This window comes from Hippoglossus stenolepis, chromosome 2 (genome assembly GCF_022539355.2).
Source record: "Hippoglossus stenolepis isolate QCI-W04-F060 chromosome 2, HSTE1.2, whole genome shotgun sequence".
Lineage (NCBI taxonomy): Eukaryota > Metazoa > Chordata > Actinopteri > Pleuronectiformes > Pleuronectidae > Hippoglossus > Hippoglossus stenolepis.
In genome coordinates, this window is record NC_061484.1 from 2,059,650 (window position 1) to 2,077,048 (window position 17,399).

The 17,399-nt window shown below is 41.6% G+C and overlaps 1 protein-coding gene across 2 annotated transcripts; it reads left to right on the forward strand.

The window, feature by feature from the left end:
- Window positions 1–90: 90 nt before the first annotated feature.
- wu:fc21g02 lies at window positions 91–16,742 on the forward strand. Of its 2 annotated transcripts, none has more exons than XM_035183714.2 (14): window positions 91–274; window positions 4,664–4,709; window positions 6,172–6,316; window positions 6,427–6,484; window positions 6,645–6,726; window positions 8,827–8,942; window positions 9,358–9,526; window positions 10,924–11,054; window positions 11,863–11,943; window positions 12,536–12,565; window positions 12,720–12,788; window positions 12,910–13,041; window positions 14,731–14,859; window positions 16,103–16,742. In XM_035183714.2, the coding sequence occupies exons 2-14, from the start codon at window positions 4,664–4,666 to the stop codon at window positions 16,217–16,219; spliced, it is 1,305 nt and encodes a 434-aa protein (XP_035039605.1). In that variant the 5' UTR covers window positions 91–274; the 3' UTR covers window positions 16,220–16,742. The 2 variants fall into 2 exon arrangements, with proteins under 2 accessions (XP_035039605.1, XP_035039613.1); XM_035183722.2 differs by lacking the exon at window positions 91–274 and adding an exon at window positions 2,859–3,068.
- The last annotated feature ends 657 nt before the right edge of the window (window positions 16,743–17,399 follow it).

Consider the following 17,399-nt stretch of genomic DNA (forward strand, 5'->3'; position numbering starts at 1 on the left):
TGGCCCTAGTACTGACCCCTGTGGGCCTCCACAAGTAATGTCCAACCAACCGACCAAGTTCCAATGTGGGGTCTGTGATTTTTCCGACAGTTCCGTGAAGGCAGCACTCCACCCTCTCGTCACTACGGTCTGTGAGGATTGTGAGGACGCTGCCGTGTCTTCACTTCACTGACACACTAACCTGCATCACTGCTACACAACCCAGACACACGAACCTGCATCACTGCTACACAACCCACACTCACCCAGCACAGACGGACGGACTACAGAGGAGGTAAGAGGCTGAAGGCTTTCCCGGGGTGTGTGTGTGTGTTTGTGTGTTTGTGTGTGTGTGTGTGTTGGTTTCGTTGAATGTTTTCTTTACAAAACGCGACTTCAACGGAGACATGTTTTGTTCCGAAACGTCCACGGTATCAAACCGGTTGGACTCGTTTCCACGCAGAGTGGGTGTCTGCTGCGGGGACATTTCACTCATCCACCGGTTCACAAACAATCCGCCGCGGACCGATGAGCCTGATGGACCGAGCGGAGACGCCCTTAGACGCCGCCGCCGTAACCCCGGGTCCCGCCGCCAGTGAGGGCTCGGCCCGGCCTGTCCTCCACCAACCTGCGCGCTCCCGCTAGGTTCTAATTATAGAGGAATGTTATTTTTTTTTTTGACGCGTTATTGTCCGTGCACGCGGCCACACCTCTCCGGTTTGTCTCACAGCAGCAGCGCGCGCCCGTGGAACCATGTCCACACATCATCACGACACGAGACAAAGGTGCAGCGGACCAGAGGCTCCAGCGGGTCCTCCGGGTCCTCATACCTCCATTCCCTGTCTTTCTCTATCAAACCAGAGGGTCGGAGTACTGAGCGGTCCCCTCTCTAAGCGGGGCGGCTTTCAGGTACTGTCCGAAATATCAGCAGTAGTGGGAGCGTCTCCACATAATATCCTGCGTAGTGTAAGACCCAGTTCATCATATTATCATCTGTGTCCAGTGATTTAAAGGCTCAGCGTGTACCCGTCAGCCCACCCTCCCTTACCAAGCAGGAAGGAGAACCTGTGGCAGCCTTTGATTATCATTAAAAACTGAAAAGGTGTTGAGTGTGTCTAGTTTGGACTACTGTCCGGCGGCCTTCATAGAGAGGAACTGCTCCCAATGTAAATATAAAGGGCTCATTTTAGGCTAATCAGAACAACAATTCATACATTTGGATGTAGATACATGCTGGACAACATCAGGAGAAGACGTCCTCTTCTCACACAGGTTCTGGTCCAGGGTCTGGTCATCTCACGCCTAGACTACTGCAACTCCTTCCTGGCTGGTCTACCTGCTTGTGCTGTACGACCTCTGCAGCTCATCCAGAATGCAGCAGCTCACTCACTACTCTGCTCCTCCACTCCCTTCACTGGTTACCAGTGGCTGCCCACATCCGTTTCAAAACACTAATACTTGCGTACTGTGCTGCGAATGTATCGGGTCCAGTCTACATCCAGGACATGGTCAAAGCATACACCACAGCCCGTCCACTCCGCTCTGCATCTGCCAATCGGCTTGTTGCTCCCTCACTGCGAGCTAAACACTCAACAAATCACGATTATTTGCTGTCCTGGCTCCTAAATGGTGGAATGAGCTCCCCAATGACATCAGGACAGCAGAAAGTCTATACATCATCCGCCGCAAACTAAAAACACATCTCTTCCAACTATACCTTGAAAAAATTAAAGTAGCGCTTTAGTAGCACTTATATGGCACTCTGTAGTTTGGCTTTCTTGAAGAAGATTGTACTTTCTTGATTCTTGTTGTTCTGGGTTTGTACCCTCATGGTTGAATGCACTTATTGTAAGTCGCTTTGGATAAAAGCGTCAGCTAAATGAAATGTAATGTAATGTAATGATTATAAACGAATAAAAACATCATTAGTAATATTTTATATTCCATTGCTGCTAATAGATCCCTTTCGCCTAAATCTTACAAACTGGACCTTTAATCACAACATAGACTTTAAATAAAGATGGACGACGCATCTCCACCATCATCCAGAAATGAAGCCAAAATGTCCCGATGCCATCTAGTGCATTTTTGAGTAAGAGTGCCCAGTAATGGAGCTGCAGTATCGAGGTCCCACAGATATACATGCTCTACCAATCAAACCAGCATTTATTTAACATGTAGTTTGATTGTTTTTAGTTTGGTCGGCTAACATGAGTTGCTTTCAAACATGCACTGAGCTACGGAAATCCTCTGGAGTAGGGCAGTATGTTAGAACGCAAATGTTGTAGTTAGAGAACGTCCAGTGGGCGTGTTTATGATGCTGATGATGATAAAAATTGGATGATTGACAGTTGAGACTGACTCATGATTGGTTGAGCGTGTGTACTGGTGGGACCTTGATACATGCATCATCCCCTGATAGCTTCTGTGCAGACTGGTTCAAGATGCGGAAGATGGCAGCGTTATTGTGTGTGATTTCTCATTCACGACCTTTTATATGGTTTGCTGCTCTTCATAGTGTCAAATGTAATGCTTCATTTAGAGGTGGAGAATATACAAAATCGGACCGATGTGTACGGTGTTAAACATACAACACACGTTGATCTGTGAAGGTCAGAAAATAATGTGCAGAGCCAGTTTAATTTTCCCACAGACTTAGGTGATATCTTAAAATAGTGTTTTGGCAGAACAATCACACGACCCAAAGATACTCTCTGTATGATAATCTCCTTTCTATATGAGAAAGGAGATTATCAAATCCTCATTTTGAGAGGCTGAAACTGTAAATTGTTTAAGTTTTAGATGAATAAATAGTTAAAATGACTATTCAATTATCAAAATAGCTGCCATTAAATTTGTCACCTGATCAATTGATGAATTGTCTAATTATTGCAAAGCTCTATACAGAGGCAGCATAGCTTGAGAAATGTCATTGGTGCAGTTCTGCTAAATTAAGATGCAGCAAACCCTCAGAATAGAAACGGAGCAGCTGAAACGTTGACAGGTGCAGACTGAGAGCACACAGACCAGACTGATGGAAACCTCTTCAAAAAGTCAGATCGTTCTTTGGTTCAGGAACTTATTGAGAAGTGAGTAGTTGGTGGTTAGGGCTCAGGTTAGTTAGCAGGGACTTTTCTTTGGTTCTGAATTCAGCTCACCTCAACACTTTGTGTATAATGAAGACCATGTCTCTCCTGTCTTCATCATCAAACCAACTCAACACTTATGGTACCAAATTGTGTCTGTGGCACTGAGTGTCAAATACTGTCAATACCATAACCTGCCATGAAACATGTTGTCGGCCTTTTGTTGCTTTACTCCCTCATTTAAATCCTAATTAGAATTTGAAGACTGTGTTGTGATAAGAAACAAGTGAACTACATGGATTCCTTTTTAAGTTGAACAAGGCCAGGTAATATTGTGACATTAAAAACATCAGTGGTGTGTTGTGAAGGAAAATAACTTTTTATGACACTCACAAGGAAATGGTGTTGTATATATTAGGGTCGATTTTGGAGCCTACACTGGGTTGGTGTGTCCTCATGCACTCATTTAAATATTGGTACTAAAAGTCAAAGATCCCATTAGCAGTGGTGTCCAAAAAACCTCTGTCAGTTATCAGTGACTGACTGCATAGGAGCGCGGTCTATGTCTTTGACCTTCTGCACTGGATGAATGAAACCGAACCTTTACAGGTTGACAGGTCCAGCTGTTAAGATTAAACAGCAGACAGTGTAGTGAAGCCTCCCACAGATGTGATCGCTTATCACTTCTGTGAGTGTCGCGTGTCAATGTTTGAACAGAGCAGTTTATCAGTCGCCCCTTTACTATGGAGGTCCATGTCAGAGTAGATTGTGAGTAAGTAAACAGATTACTAACACTGTGTCCAAATGACACTGCCTCCTCCTGACTCCACTCTCTCCCTCTCACACGGACACACAGACACATGCACACACACCATACACACACACCAGCAGGGCCTGAGTAGATAGTTGACAACCTTCATTTTAAATGATCAACAGTCAGGTTAAATGGGGCAAAGATTCTAAAGCAGTTAAATGTCTCTCCTGAAGAAAAACACATGAACGCAAGAAACTTGCTAAATGGATTTGGTATACAGTGCTGAAGAATTTGCCAAAAGCTGTTAAGTCGCTCTTTTAGCTAATAAAACACTAAATTTCAAAGAAAAGAAGACACCAGTGGATCCTTGAGGCATTTTCATTTTAATCAGTGGTATCTTGAAGTCAAATAATATTTCCTTCTTCAACATATATAAAGTGTATCAACACAACCCATTTCAGAACAATGTATCTAGATTCAGTGAAATCGAAGACAATAACCAATAGTTACTATCGATCGCGCCCATGTTATAGCCATTTTCAGTTTACAACCAAGGTAGGTGATTAATAAGTTGTGGCTAAAGAATATTTGTAGCTTAAAGCCCTGATAAGTAGTTTTTTTAGCCATGTTAGCAGTGGGATGTCAGGGACAGAAAGTGTGCTCCAAATGACTGGTCATCCTCTGACATTTCATCTAGTGCCACTATGAGGATAACATTTCTGGTTTTATTGAAATGTCTCAATAAATGTTAAGGACATATCTGTAAAAGAAATCATCTGTCTGTCTGTCTACACTGATAGCATTATAGATTGAATCTCATGAACTCTTGTGTGTGTGCCTGCAGATGATGTGGACTGTTGTGATGCTGCTGGCGGCTGCCCTCAGTGTGGGTGAGTACTGTCTCATCATTCCTCTACTTACAAGACCAAAGTCAGCTACTGAGCAGTCCTCATTGCATTGCATGCAAAGACTTCTAAATTAACACAGACAGTGAGGGTAGGGATGCAGGTATATGAATTTGTGACATAGTTCTGCCCATTTACACCTTCGGCTAGCTGCTAGATTGTTGGGGCTGCAAAATTTCAAAATACAAATAAAGCCAAAAGATACATTTGCTGTTTACTACATTCTCTCTTTATCTATCCATCCTTGCATTACCCTTTCTCAAAGAAAATTTCATTTACTTCATGCTCCTATTGTCTCTTGTGTCAGATGGAACATGAAGCATTTTGATTACTCTTTGATTTATAATCTTAACAAAACCAATAACAAACACAAAGGAACATCATGCAAGAGTCTGTGATGAAAGTAGAAATGTGAGAAGCATTTAAACCTGCACATACCAAGTGCTAAATTGATTAACAAAGTCTTAAGACATGTTATCTCTGGTTCTGTATATGCTGATTCACATGTTTAATACTAAAGTCTTCTGCAATGGTTTATTTGTCATCCAGTAACTGAGATGAAGACGTTAGGTGTGTCTGTACACTATGACACCACTGGTCGGTTTGGTTACAAGTCCAACATTAGTGTTTAATTAAATGCAATAGTGATCTTTCCCTAATAACTTAACCATGCCCATACCTGAAAGCACATATAACCAATATATATAAACTAACAGTGCATCAAATGACAATGCAAAGCAAATAAGGTCGCAGCGCTGGTTGGTGTTGCTGTTGTTACACAGTGTTCAGTCACTTTCCAGTTACATAACTCAGTGGTCCGTTGTCTGTTTCATTGTTGTATAGATATATACCCCATTTGGTTAATTTATGTGCATAGTGGTAGCACACTGTGTAAAACAATATCATCAATACTAAATCTGATTAAAACTCACTAAACATCTTTTCTTGTAAAATGTCCTGTGTAATCGGTTACACTTTCAATGAGTCTGTCTCTAAGTCTTTCTTATAAAAGGCTAAAACTCGCCTCCATGTTACGTGGAACATGACTGTTGAGGCACTTTTTTCTTGAAAACTTCTCCTGATCTACTGTGGCTTGGATATTACATTGGAAAAAAAAATTCTATCAAATAAATAAATGGAAATGTTTAGATGTTGTCTAGTGATAGGGTTTGATATTATAATTACTATTAAGGCTGAAATGGTGCCATCAGTATTGTTATGAATTGTACCTGTGGTTCTCTAAAAATGACAAAAGATGCACTTTATGGATTTCTTTTTTAATAGGTGTTATTGCACTGCATGTTGCAATTTTGTGTCACACATGTGAATTACAAAGCTGGAGGACACAAGTTCACCACTACAAAGGACTTAACCCCACATTTCTAAAAATCATGTTAGCACTCAGAAATTGTGCCTCATTGTCTCTCTCCTCTTGCTTTTGATTTAGAGTCCTATGGTGTCCATGACCATGAGAGTTTAGCCCACGGTCGCCAGCTGAAGATCTACCTGTCAAAGAGTTGTGAGAAGCTGGAGTTCACCCCAGCAGATGGTCCCAGCAGGACTTTGGTCTACTGGGAGAAAAGCAGATCCAGGTCAGAGCCAGTCAGGGACACCTGATACTTATGGACAGAATGGAGTGACGCTGAGTCATTTCCATTGTTGTAACTTATGTATTTACATGTGGCTGTTGATGTCCTCACAGGACGACCAAAGGCAAGGTGTCTGGCACAGGGACTGATCGACGCTGGTACCTTGACAAGGTAACAGAAGATCATTTGTTTTATTTCTCTGGGAATACAACTGATTCTTAAATCAGGCAGAGTTATTTTTTCACAAGTTGTCAAAAACAAGACACTTAGAGTGTAGCCTGAGATGTTTGATGCTCACAATGTATTTACATGGTCTGTATGGTTTTATCAGGTGACTTATGACGACCAGGGGACATTCGTCCAGAGAGATTTTTGGCATAAAGAGATCTCCATTTTCAGAGTGGCCGTCACAAGTAAGTTACCCAAGCATTATATTATCCATGAATGCTAATAACCATTTGTTCTTTAAGAACTTTAAAGTATTTAAAGCCAGTGTAAAAGTTTTACTGGACACCAGCTAAAAGTCACAGTGGTAGATGTAGAAAAACAGTAGCACAAGAGGAGTCAGCCACCATGAGCTACTGGTCATTTCAGACATTTAATAATAACTAGTACAGTGTCTGTACTAAACCTGCTTGTTTGAAATGGGCTGGTTCTGCTGCTTTCTTTCTGAAACTGTAAAAGTGACCTGCAGTAATTGAGCCGTGACATAAAAACCTGCTGCTGGACCACCTACACCACCAACAACGGTGTGTCTGTGGTAAAATAATGACTGTCTTATTTGAGTGAAGTGACTCTTTATTCCATCCAGGATATAATTTGTGTTAACCAGACTCCTCCATGCCTCCTTAAATGTCTGTCTGATGTCAAACATGATCTCAGGTGGTTGTGGCTCAGGGGGTAGAGCTAGTTGTTCACTTTTCTGATCGAGTTCAATCCCCAGCTCCTCCACTCCAAGACACTGAACCCTAAATTGCCCCTTATTGCCCACTGTATGAATGTGTGTGTGAATGGGTGAATGATACTTGTAGTGTAATTTGCTTTGAGTGGTTGTTAAGGGGAGAAAAGTGTACAAATCCATTTATCATTTTCATCCCTTATTCCAAATTGATATTCACTCACTCATTGTCCGCTAATATCAGACTACAGTTTGTTATACTTCAGCCTTATGCTTAAACTTTTTAATTGTTTTCCTCATCAATCTACACTCAATACCCCATAATGATAAAGCAAAAACGGAATTAGATATTTTTTAATTTGTATTCAACAGAAAAACTGTCACTTTGACAGTATTATTCTGGTTCTTTTCTCAGTTTTTTTGTTGTAGCACCTCTGGGTATATTTACAGCCTTCGTGGATATAAAAAAAGCTTTAGACACCTGGATTTCTGCCATTCTCCTCTCAAGCTCAGCTCTGTCAGGTGTGAAGGGGACTGTTGGTGGGCAGCTGTTTTCAGGTCTCCCCAGAGATGTTCAGTTTGGTTCAAGCTGGGGCTGTTGCTGGGCCATGCAAGTACATTCACAGAGTTTTGCCTAAGCCACTCTTGTATCATCTTGGCTGTTTGTAGGGTCATTGTCAGTCAGAAGGTGAATCTCCGATTAAGAAGAGTGCCTCAGTGATGATGGTTCTTCTGGAAGTTTCTTCCCTCTCCACACACAATCTCTGGAGCTCAGCCACTGGACTGACAGTGACTACAGGCTTCTTGGTCTCCTTCGTTACTAAGGCCCTTCTCCTCATAGTGCGCAGTTTGACAGTCAGCTCTAAGAAGAGTCCTGGGCCCTTACTTATCCAACAGTACATATTCATACCAAAAGTGAAAATGCAAACAATAGCCAAAAATGACATACGCCAAAAGATAATCATATTTATATAGCTGTGTTCATGCAATGTTCCCTTTATAAATCAGTCCACCTGGAAACGTGCGTACAAGGATCTGCCTCATGTCCCGCCCTCTACATGCCCACATTCAAGCCCATCATGAATGTCAAATGATCCTGCTGATCAATGGTTTCTTATGAATCATGTGATCAAGCGAGAAGAAGCGCAACTGTTCTTTCTCCGACATTGAGGAGCTTTACTCTAAGTTTTATATCTTTGATCATTGAACGTTCTTATGGAACAGTTATACTGCGGAAGTACAAATAACACTGCTGGTTTTAATGTTCATTATAAAGTGAATCAATCAACTGGCTTCAATTCACCACCTCACATCTGCATTGCCACTCTCCCTTCTCCAAAATGTTCGTACACATGGGTCAGAGTTAAACTACAAGCGTGAACATTCTTCTATAAGTGTTTGTTTTTATAGCGCTCAGCTTTTGCGTGTGAAGTGGCGTTAGTATCTTTCAGATCTCATTTTGTCTGTGTGCAACAGTTATAAATGAGTCCCAGTTTCGAAATTCTACATTTTCTTTAAATTTGTCTCAGGCTAAAAGCAGAATTACAAATTACACAAAAAGAATCTTCCCTTTACTTTCCTCTCTGTCACTTTATTCTTCTCCTCTCTATTCTAGAAAGACAAAACTATTTGAAGTGTGTAGCGGGAGAGAGTCTCTACATCTCACTGGAGGGCATCGACTTGGCCGATGCTGATCTCGCCTTCTCTGGAGAGGATGCTAACATTACACTGGTAAGATGGATGGATGAGCAGAGGGATGGGATGTGGGGATGGGTTTTTAAAGGTGAAGAAATAGGGGGTTGCACTTGTCTCTATATTCCATATGTACTGGAAATATTCATATTTAGGTATTTGCACAGAGCTGAAGTGTTGAATGGGATAGTCCTGCAGACTCTTTTGCAGGAAGTGGATTGTATTTCTTCACTAAAGTAATTTAGAGCCAAACTCAAATGAAAAATGGAATAAATGAAGATGATGAGTCATCCATTGTGAGGTTTGTTAACTGACCCCAAGGAACAATATTAATAATACATACAGGAGTGGAGGTAGCACTTTTGGATTATATTTATGTTTGTGTCATTTTGTTAGTGCAAAACTGGAGCTGGTGATCTTGAGTGATGCTCCGACTGATGTTTGTCTCCCTCAGGTGCGTGATGGTGCTCCGGTGTCCCGTGACCTTCCAGATTACTGGGACCGGGTTCAGACCCACTCCATGAACATCGAGATCAAACATGTGAACTACAGTGATCAGGGACATTACTCTCTGAGAGACCGCAAAAGCCGACTGGTGTCTGTTACCAGGATGGACTTGACAGGTGGGCCCCCTCACTGGTCTGCAGTCAGTGAATTTGACCATGAGCGGGAAGAAAATTATAAGCACACAGAATACGACCAACCAGGCTTTAAGAACTGCCTTCCAATGTATTTTTAAAAACGGCTCTTTTTCATCCATAATTCTTATTGCAGCAGCTCAGACCTGCCGCTATAGGAAAGTAACGGGCATCAGATCAAACTATTCATTATTTATTAACATTGTTTAAAAAAATTCAGTCACAGACAGTTGAATTAGTTGCATCGGGTTCCTTGATAGTTTGTCAATGTGTCATTTTCCGCTGTTCATATTCACTGAACATCTGTTCCTGGGATTATTAGACTGACATTTCAGATAATGATGCAAAAAAGGAACACTGCATTAAAAACACAACAAGCCAACAGTCCTGGATCAATATCTGCAGCCACATCAAATTTCATGTTTCAGCATAAAGATACACATGTTGATATGTCAGTGCTGTCTCCATAGACATAATGTAGGAGTGAGTACAATCTGTGGCTGTGGCTAAGGAGGACTACTATCGCTGTCCAGATCAGTGGGTCAGACAGAGGTATTTTGTGCAGTCAGCTCGAGGCTACCTGTGACTTTAACTTGAGTCAAAACCTGGAAGTAGATCTGAGTTGAGTTTAGTCGTTTTGCAAGATAAGAGCAGCACTGCTATTTTGCTAAAGGTTAAGGTCTAAAATGGCAGGGTGGTAAAGTGAATGAGTTGGATGGAAGGTGAGGTCACAATGCTGTTGATGCAGTAGAAAAGGGGGGTGGCTAGAGAGAGAAGGAAGAGAGTCAGTAATGATGTTATAATGATGTTATACATTCATTGACAACTGTGTGAGATGGTGCAGAAAAATTGCATGAAGACCATAACTGCTTGGGCCTGGGAGGACAGAGTTTTTACTGATTCTCTCCTGGGGAGGGGAGGGGGAGTCAATGATGAGGCAGTTGTAAGTTTTAGTTAGGGTGAGTGGTAGCAGATATTGGAAGTTTATTTATATAACAATAACAAAATGCCATTGAAACCCCCAATAATGGCAATGTAAGCTGGACACTGGTGTTTGGGGATGCTTCTGGTAGAAACAGAAACAGGGGGAGCTTGCTAAAATGAGTGGATACAACTAGAACCTGTTGTCAATATTGAAAACAGCAGCATGTTATCAAAATGCAATGAGAATAGTGGTGCGACAAGCAAACCAGTTTCTGATGAGTGAACTGAAACATAGAAAGTCCCCTATGCTGCTTTTCACTGTGATGATGCCACATAATCACACGTGACAGAAGCTTTATTACCTCCACCAAGGAGGTGATGCTTTTAATTTGCTCCTCACTTCCTTCACAGCATCATTAAAGATATGAGACAAACAACCTGCTCCTTTTCCACTGCAGACCGCCATGAGCACACAGAAGGAAACCCCCTTATGGCTCTGCTGTTACTGCTCGGTATCCCGGCTGGGATTTGCTGCTGCTGTCGTAAGAAGATTTTCAAGAAGAAAGGCTCGAATGCTGGGACTCTTCAGGTACTAACAGTCGACTCAGACAAGTAGGTCTCTGTCTGGAGTAACAGCGTTTTGCAGGTTTTATGCACTTTCAGTCAATGTATAAAGTCAATCCCTGGGGCAATTTAAATGTGACAGAACAGGATTTTGTAGGGATAATAGTTTGACCTGAAATTAGAATGCTCATTTAGCATTTCATAAGCTGCCATCTGCCTGAATTTACCATCAATCATTTTATTATCATGACTTTCTGCTGTGTTGCCTTGTGGGGATTGACGAGGTCAGAGATAAAAAAAACAACAGACATTAAAGCTGAATTCTCAGCAAAGTGAAATTTCAGTCCGTATAAATATCTTCTCTGGTTTGGTCAGTGTCTGTGAGTTAAACTATTGATTTTTTCCCCCCAAAAAAATATTGGTATTAACTATCAAATAGTAATCAAATCAAACAAAGCACAAAATCAAAGTAAAATTATGTGTCAGTCGTGTCATTGTATTTCACTGTGAAAGTCAGGATGTAAAGAGCTGTAAACATTTAGACTTTAGATTTATATATATATATGCAATATATATATTTGTAATTTATTTAAGATGTATGAGACTGTGCGCAATAATATTAAACACCTCCACTACTTCATATGTGAGGATTTGCTGTGTCAACCAAATATATTTGGGTTTTCTACTCTTGGTTGAAGGCTTTTTTACACTTTAAAGACAAGAGAGTAATTTGATTGGATAATCGAAAGACAATCAATTATTATTTATTGTAATTATTAGTCTTAGTCCTGACACAATCAGTTGCGTCATTGTCCGTGTCTCCTTTTTTCCAGATGACCCCAGATACATTCCATCCTCCTCCTGGTCCTGTTGGACCTTCTCCTCCGTACAGTGCTCCTGGACAACCAGGGCCGGTGAGATGATTCAAATCACTTTTATGTGGTCATGGATGTTGTTACAGCACAAACATGTCTTTATGTACATGTTGCAGTGTGTCATAATGTAGCCTGTCATCAGACGAGCAGTTCATATTTGGGGGTGGGTCTGTATCCTATCAGTTCATTGTTGATTTCCAAGGGGGCGGTATTAACAGTGGCAGAACAGAGCTACAACCCATCTGAGGAGCTGAATGTGTGATGTAGTGCAGAGCGACCAATGCAAACTGATCACAGCGTGCAGTTTGTTTAATACTGTCTGGATTACAGACCTCTGCACATTAGCGTCAGCCATGTCATTAGTTAATGAAATTCTTTAGCAGTGCTGCTATTGGCTACTCCACCATCAGTCATTGTATCAAACCCGTCCCATTTTAGCAAAATGGTCGTGATTGGCCCAACCAGGCTCAGGACAGGTGGAAATGGGTCTGAATGGGAGGGGGGAGAGTGAAGAAGAACGAGCTCTGTGATTGGTCAAGTGTCCAGGCTTGTGCCCAGTGTTAATAACAATAAAGTCGTAAGTTGTTGGTGCTTTGTTACTAAATTAACAAGTGTTCTTCTGTGTTTGCAGGCGTACTACCATGGCCCTAACCCCAGCATGGTAAATAACACGCATTTATTACATCACTGTAGTGATAAATAACTTCATGGTCAACAAGCCTCAGTATGACCTGGAAAATTACTGGTGAACTGACTGTGTAATGCATCTGTTCTTGTGTACACGTCTGTGTGTGTGGTTGTGTGCTCCTGAATAGGGTCCTACAGTCTATCCTCCGCCTCCAGTTGCTGGCCCAGGACAGTGGAACGGCCCCCCACCCTCACCTGTTAGTATCATGCTCCAAGCGTTCTTTCTTAAACATCGGTAGACTCGATGGGCCCAGCCTGGCCAGGCTCGTGCTCTGTGTTCCTCTGGACTCCTTATTTCCTGTGTGTCTCCCTCTACAGGGTTTTAACCCAGCTTACCCACCCCAGAACCCTGGCTATCCTGCTGGTCCAGTTATGGGCGTCCCTGCCCAGCCTCCATATTGGAATGGTCCACCACCAGGCCAGTATCCCCCCGGACCTGGAGCTCCAATGGTACAATCTTTAACTTTGTGGAATGTCACAGAGGATGTCATGTTACTTGACATTTGACCTTTTGGCTGCATTACATCACCTATGCTGACCGTAAACTGCAGGAGTTTACAAAGATCTGTGTGTTTTTGTAGAACCACACAAATGGTTTCAAATTATGTGTGAGTCAGTATAAGTGTTGAGAATAATAAGCAGAGATGTCCCAAAGCTGTTTTTTGATCCTTTATAATAGATATCTGCCAAGTCTGATCTGATATTATTGATCATATTTACATTCCCTGCTCAATAAGGAAGTATACAAATGATTTGAATTGCTGATATAACATAGAATTTGTAAAGCTAAGAACCATTTATTACTTTCCACGTTTTTTAATAATTTTGGAGCTCAGGTGTTTATACACAGACAACAAACACACCAACATTCCTCTCCAAAGCCCCATAGCATTTTCTCTCTATGACCACTGTGGGTCTCCATCCATCTTTTTACTGAAAAACAAACAAACTGAAGAAACAATATTTGTAGCAAAATGAAATGAGTGAATCCAACCCCTGCATAAACAGACATTAACTTCTTTAAATCTTAATGCACTGCTACGTTTGACATGCAATAAACCAACCAGAGTGCCATCTCCCATTCCCTTTAAAGGTCAGGTGAGCTTTTACCTTGGTGGACTGATATTATAACCTGAACCTTTTTGACCCATGCGCCTGGCACAATGACCTTTTTAAACTATCAGAAGTGGATTTGGACATATCCTAAATAACTTGAGCCGTAGCATTCAACACATTGCCCCAGTACCCATTAATTTGCATTATAATAAATGGAGCTATAATGCTAGTACGAGCAGGTATATTAACTACTATTTCCTCTGCCTCATATGTTGTCATCTTTCATCATTTGTTTGTGAGCAAAATTACACAAAAACAACTGAATGAATTTCCCCAAAACTTGGTGGAAGGATGAGACATGGCCAAGGAAAAACTCATTAATTGCAATTCCAGATCAGAGGGCAGGTCCAGAATTATTTTCTTTCCAATTTCTTTTAGGTTGTGAGATAGAACGTTTTTCTGCATTTGTCTTGATACCTCAGAGAATAATTCATGGATCTTGATGACAAAAGTCAGATCCCCTGTTTAGGGGACTGATATTTATTTAGTGTTTGCACTCTGCATTTGGTGCAGATTCAACAAAAAATCTGGATCTAGTGAATTTGAATGTGGTTTCATGAGGGGACTGTTTGACCTTGGCGGTGGTATGAACTCCACTGTGTGACTTTCTAGATTCCATCTGAATCTGTATCAATACTCAGGTTTTAGAAGCTAATTATGAGTTTTTGGGGATAAATGCTGTTTTTAGTCAATTATTACTACATCCAGCCATCAAGTGGTTGCACACCGCTGTGTTTCAGAATGAGAATGAATTTAACAATTATTGTGATGCAGTTTTCAGTCTTCACTCTTAGGTCAGGACAGAGAGGTGTGAAAACAACCTTCAGCTTATCTGTGACCTGTAAACCTGCAAACATCACTTGTGTACAATCAGATTTAAGAATATGTCCATCAGTGAATGCAGCTCAGTGTGGAAATGACCCAGCAGCTCACCCTGCTACTGCTGCGTGATTCCCTGAATATGATAACAGTGTGTGTGTGTGTGTGTGTGTGCGTGTGTGTGTGTTTGCGGTGTGTATGTAGGGCTATGCTCCAGCTCCAGTCATGTATAGCGCTGCTCCACCAGCATCAGCCAGTGAACCTTTTAAAGAAGAGGTCAAGATGGAGAATATGGCTTCCTCACCTGCGGAACCGCTGCTGACTTTACCACCGGTAGGGTAGACACAGACACACACACAGACCTGATATTAACGTCCATCCTGAGTGATCTGATCACAAGTGGACAGCTCTAAGTGAGAACACACCTAAGACACATTGAGGACACATTTGAGGTCCGATCACTCAGACCACATTAGGAGGTGGCCACATTCTTTTATCAGTGGCATGAATGTGTCCCGGGCCACATCACATTGAGGGACCACCTTCTCTGCTTCAGTTTCATAATGAACCAGAAGCATTTTTTACAATTCTCAGTGTTTCACATACAGTGAATTATTTGTTGCCATAACCACAATATTAACAATCTGTCAGACATTGACTTTCTACTTTACATTCTGTTGTCCTGCTTTTCTGTGTTCTGTGTACAACTGCGCATGTATAAAAAAAAGCCACCATCTCCACTAATGATTGAACTCATTGATATTGGGGGACACTGTTAACATATTTTATTATAGTCCTTTTATCACTTTTTCTTCTCAAACTTGTTCAATGTGTCAGTCAGTCACAGACCCCCCAAAAAACTTTAACCAACTCTGTTCAGAATGTCCCGAGAACTAAGAGATACTGAGGATGACACAGCTCTGCCTGTGTTAAAAAGAAATAAAGCATCAATTTTAATGATAAATTCCTTCCAATATAACAACACTGTCAAACTGATCAGATACTAGTCACTCACAGACAGTATATTTATTTCGTTGTCAGACGATAGCTGATCATAAATCTGTACTGTCTACGTGAAAGAACTTAACCATGTATGTCATGTCTGTGTATTTCTCCGCACTGACTCAATTCGTCACACGAGTGTATAGTGTGTCTGGGGAGAGCTTTCAGTGATCTGGAGGTAGGGCAGGAAAGTTAGTTTAGTCTTCAATCAAAGAGCAAACACGTGGTGGGCTGGTGCATTTGTTGACAAATGAAAGGCCAGGACCCCCTGATGGGTTGTAAGACACCAAGAGGGGTCCTGAAATATATGTAGTATTAAGTATAAAAAAGATTAGAACAAGCATATTTAGACACATTTGTTATAAAAAAAATAAAAAACAGCAGTTAAATTTTAAATAAATTCATGAAAATTGACATACTTCATCAGCCTTCTGATTTTCTTTGTTCCCACATGACTGCTAAGGTGGTTATGACAGGTTAGCGACAGCATCAGTTGCAAAATGTCAGTTAACAGCACCAATTTGAAATGTCCGATATGATTGTGGAAACGTGTATTTTTTTTTCCACCCCCCAGGCTGAAGCATCCTGTCCTGTGGCTCCTGTGCACCCCTCCTCCACCAACACCCTCAGCTCCTCCGATGCCCAGAAGTTCCAGATCAGTGGAACCGATAGCTCCACCAACTTCCTGTAGGAAAGCTGAATCCTGAAGCAGCTTCCTTCCTTTGATGTTACAGTGCCCCCTCACCATTTTGCATCCCTCTGTCAAAGCATTCAAATCAGGGATGCAAAATGGTGCCGCTGGAAACAAAAGGAAAGCATCGATTCTGTTCTTTGCCTCCTTGCCTTGATCAGAATGAATTCCCCCAACTGAGTGAAAATGAAGAGTTATTAGGCTGCAGTATTAAATCTGCTGCAAGAGTCTCAGCCAGCAGTGTTACAGCTTTTAACATGTAGGAGTTAGTTATTCGGAGATCAGAGTTCCAGACAGAAAGTGTTTTCCTGAAGTGTTAGCATGTGTAATAACCTGGTTGTTCACTTCACCAAAAGTTTAAGAGATGTCACTAACATTACTAACATGTTTTCTATCTACATTTTCAAGATTCAAGATTCAAGATTCAAGAGTTTATTGTCATATGCACAATGATAATATTAAGCAGTTGCTTGCAATGAAATGCTTGGGTCACATGCTCTCTTATAACAATGCTCAATCAAAATTTAAAATTTAAAATAAAATATACATATCTAAAATATATATATACACCTAAAGAAAAACAAGGAGGAAGAAGAGCCGCTGTCTGGCCGTCTTCCTGATGGAGTCTGTGTGATGGGTCCAGGTCAGGTCATCACTGATGTGGACCCCGAGGAACCTGAAGCTGCTGACTCGCTCCACCGTAGTCCCGTTGATGGAGAGGGGGGGCGTGTTCTACTCCTTGTCTCTTCCTGTAGTCCACGATCAGCTCCTTTGTTTTGCTGACGTTGAGATGGAGGTTGTTGTCCTGGCACCAAGATGTCAGGGCTCTGACCTCCTCTCTGTAGGCCTTCTCATCGTCGCCGGTGATCGGCCTATGACGGTCGTGTCATCAGCAAACTTAACGATGGTGTTGGTGTCATGCGTGAACAGGGAGTACTGAGTTTGGTCATGTAGATATCTTCCTTTTTTTTGTATATCTGATTAGCGAGAGTTGACTTTTGATTTAACTTGTTAGGAAACCAGAAAACACAATTGAGATTTACTCAAAAGTCAGAGGCTAGGAATAGCAAAAGGAAACCAGGACCCTGTGTCAAAAAAGACTGAAAGGCTGAAAATCACTCTGCAGTAGCAGCTAACACATCTTAGATGAGAGGTTTCACTGACTGAGAGATATGGACCC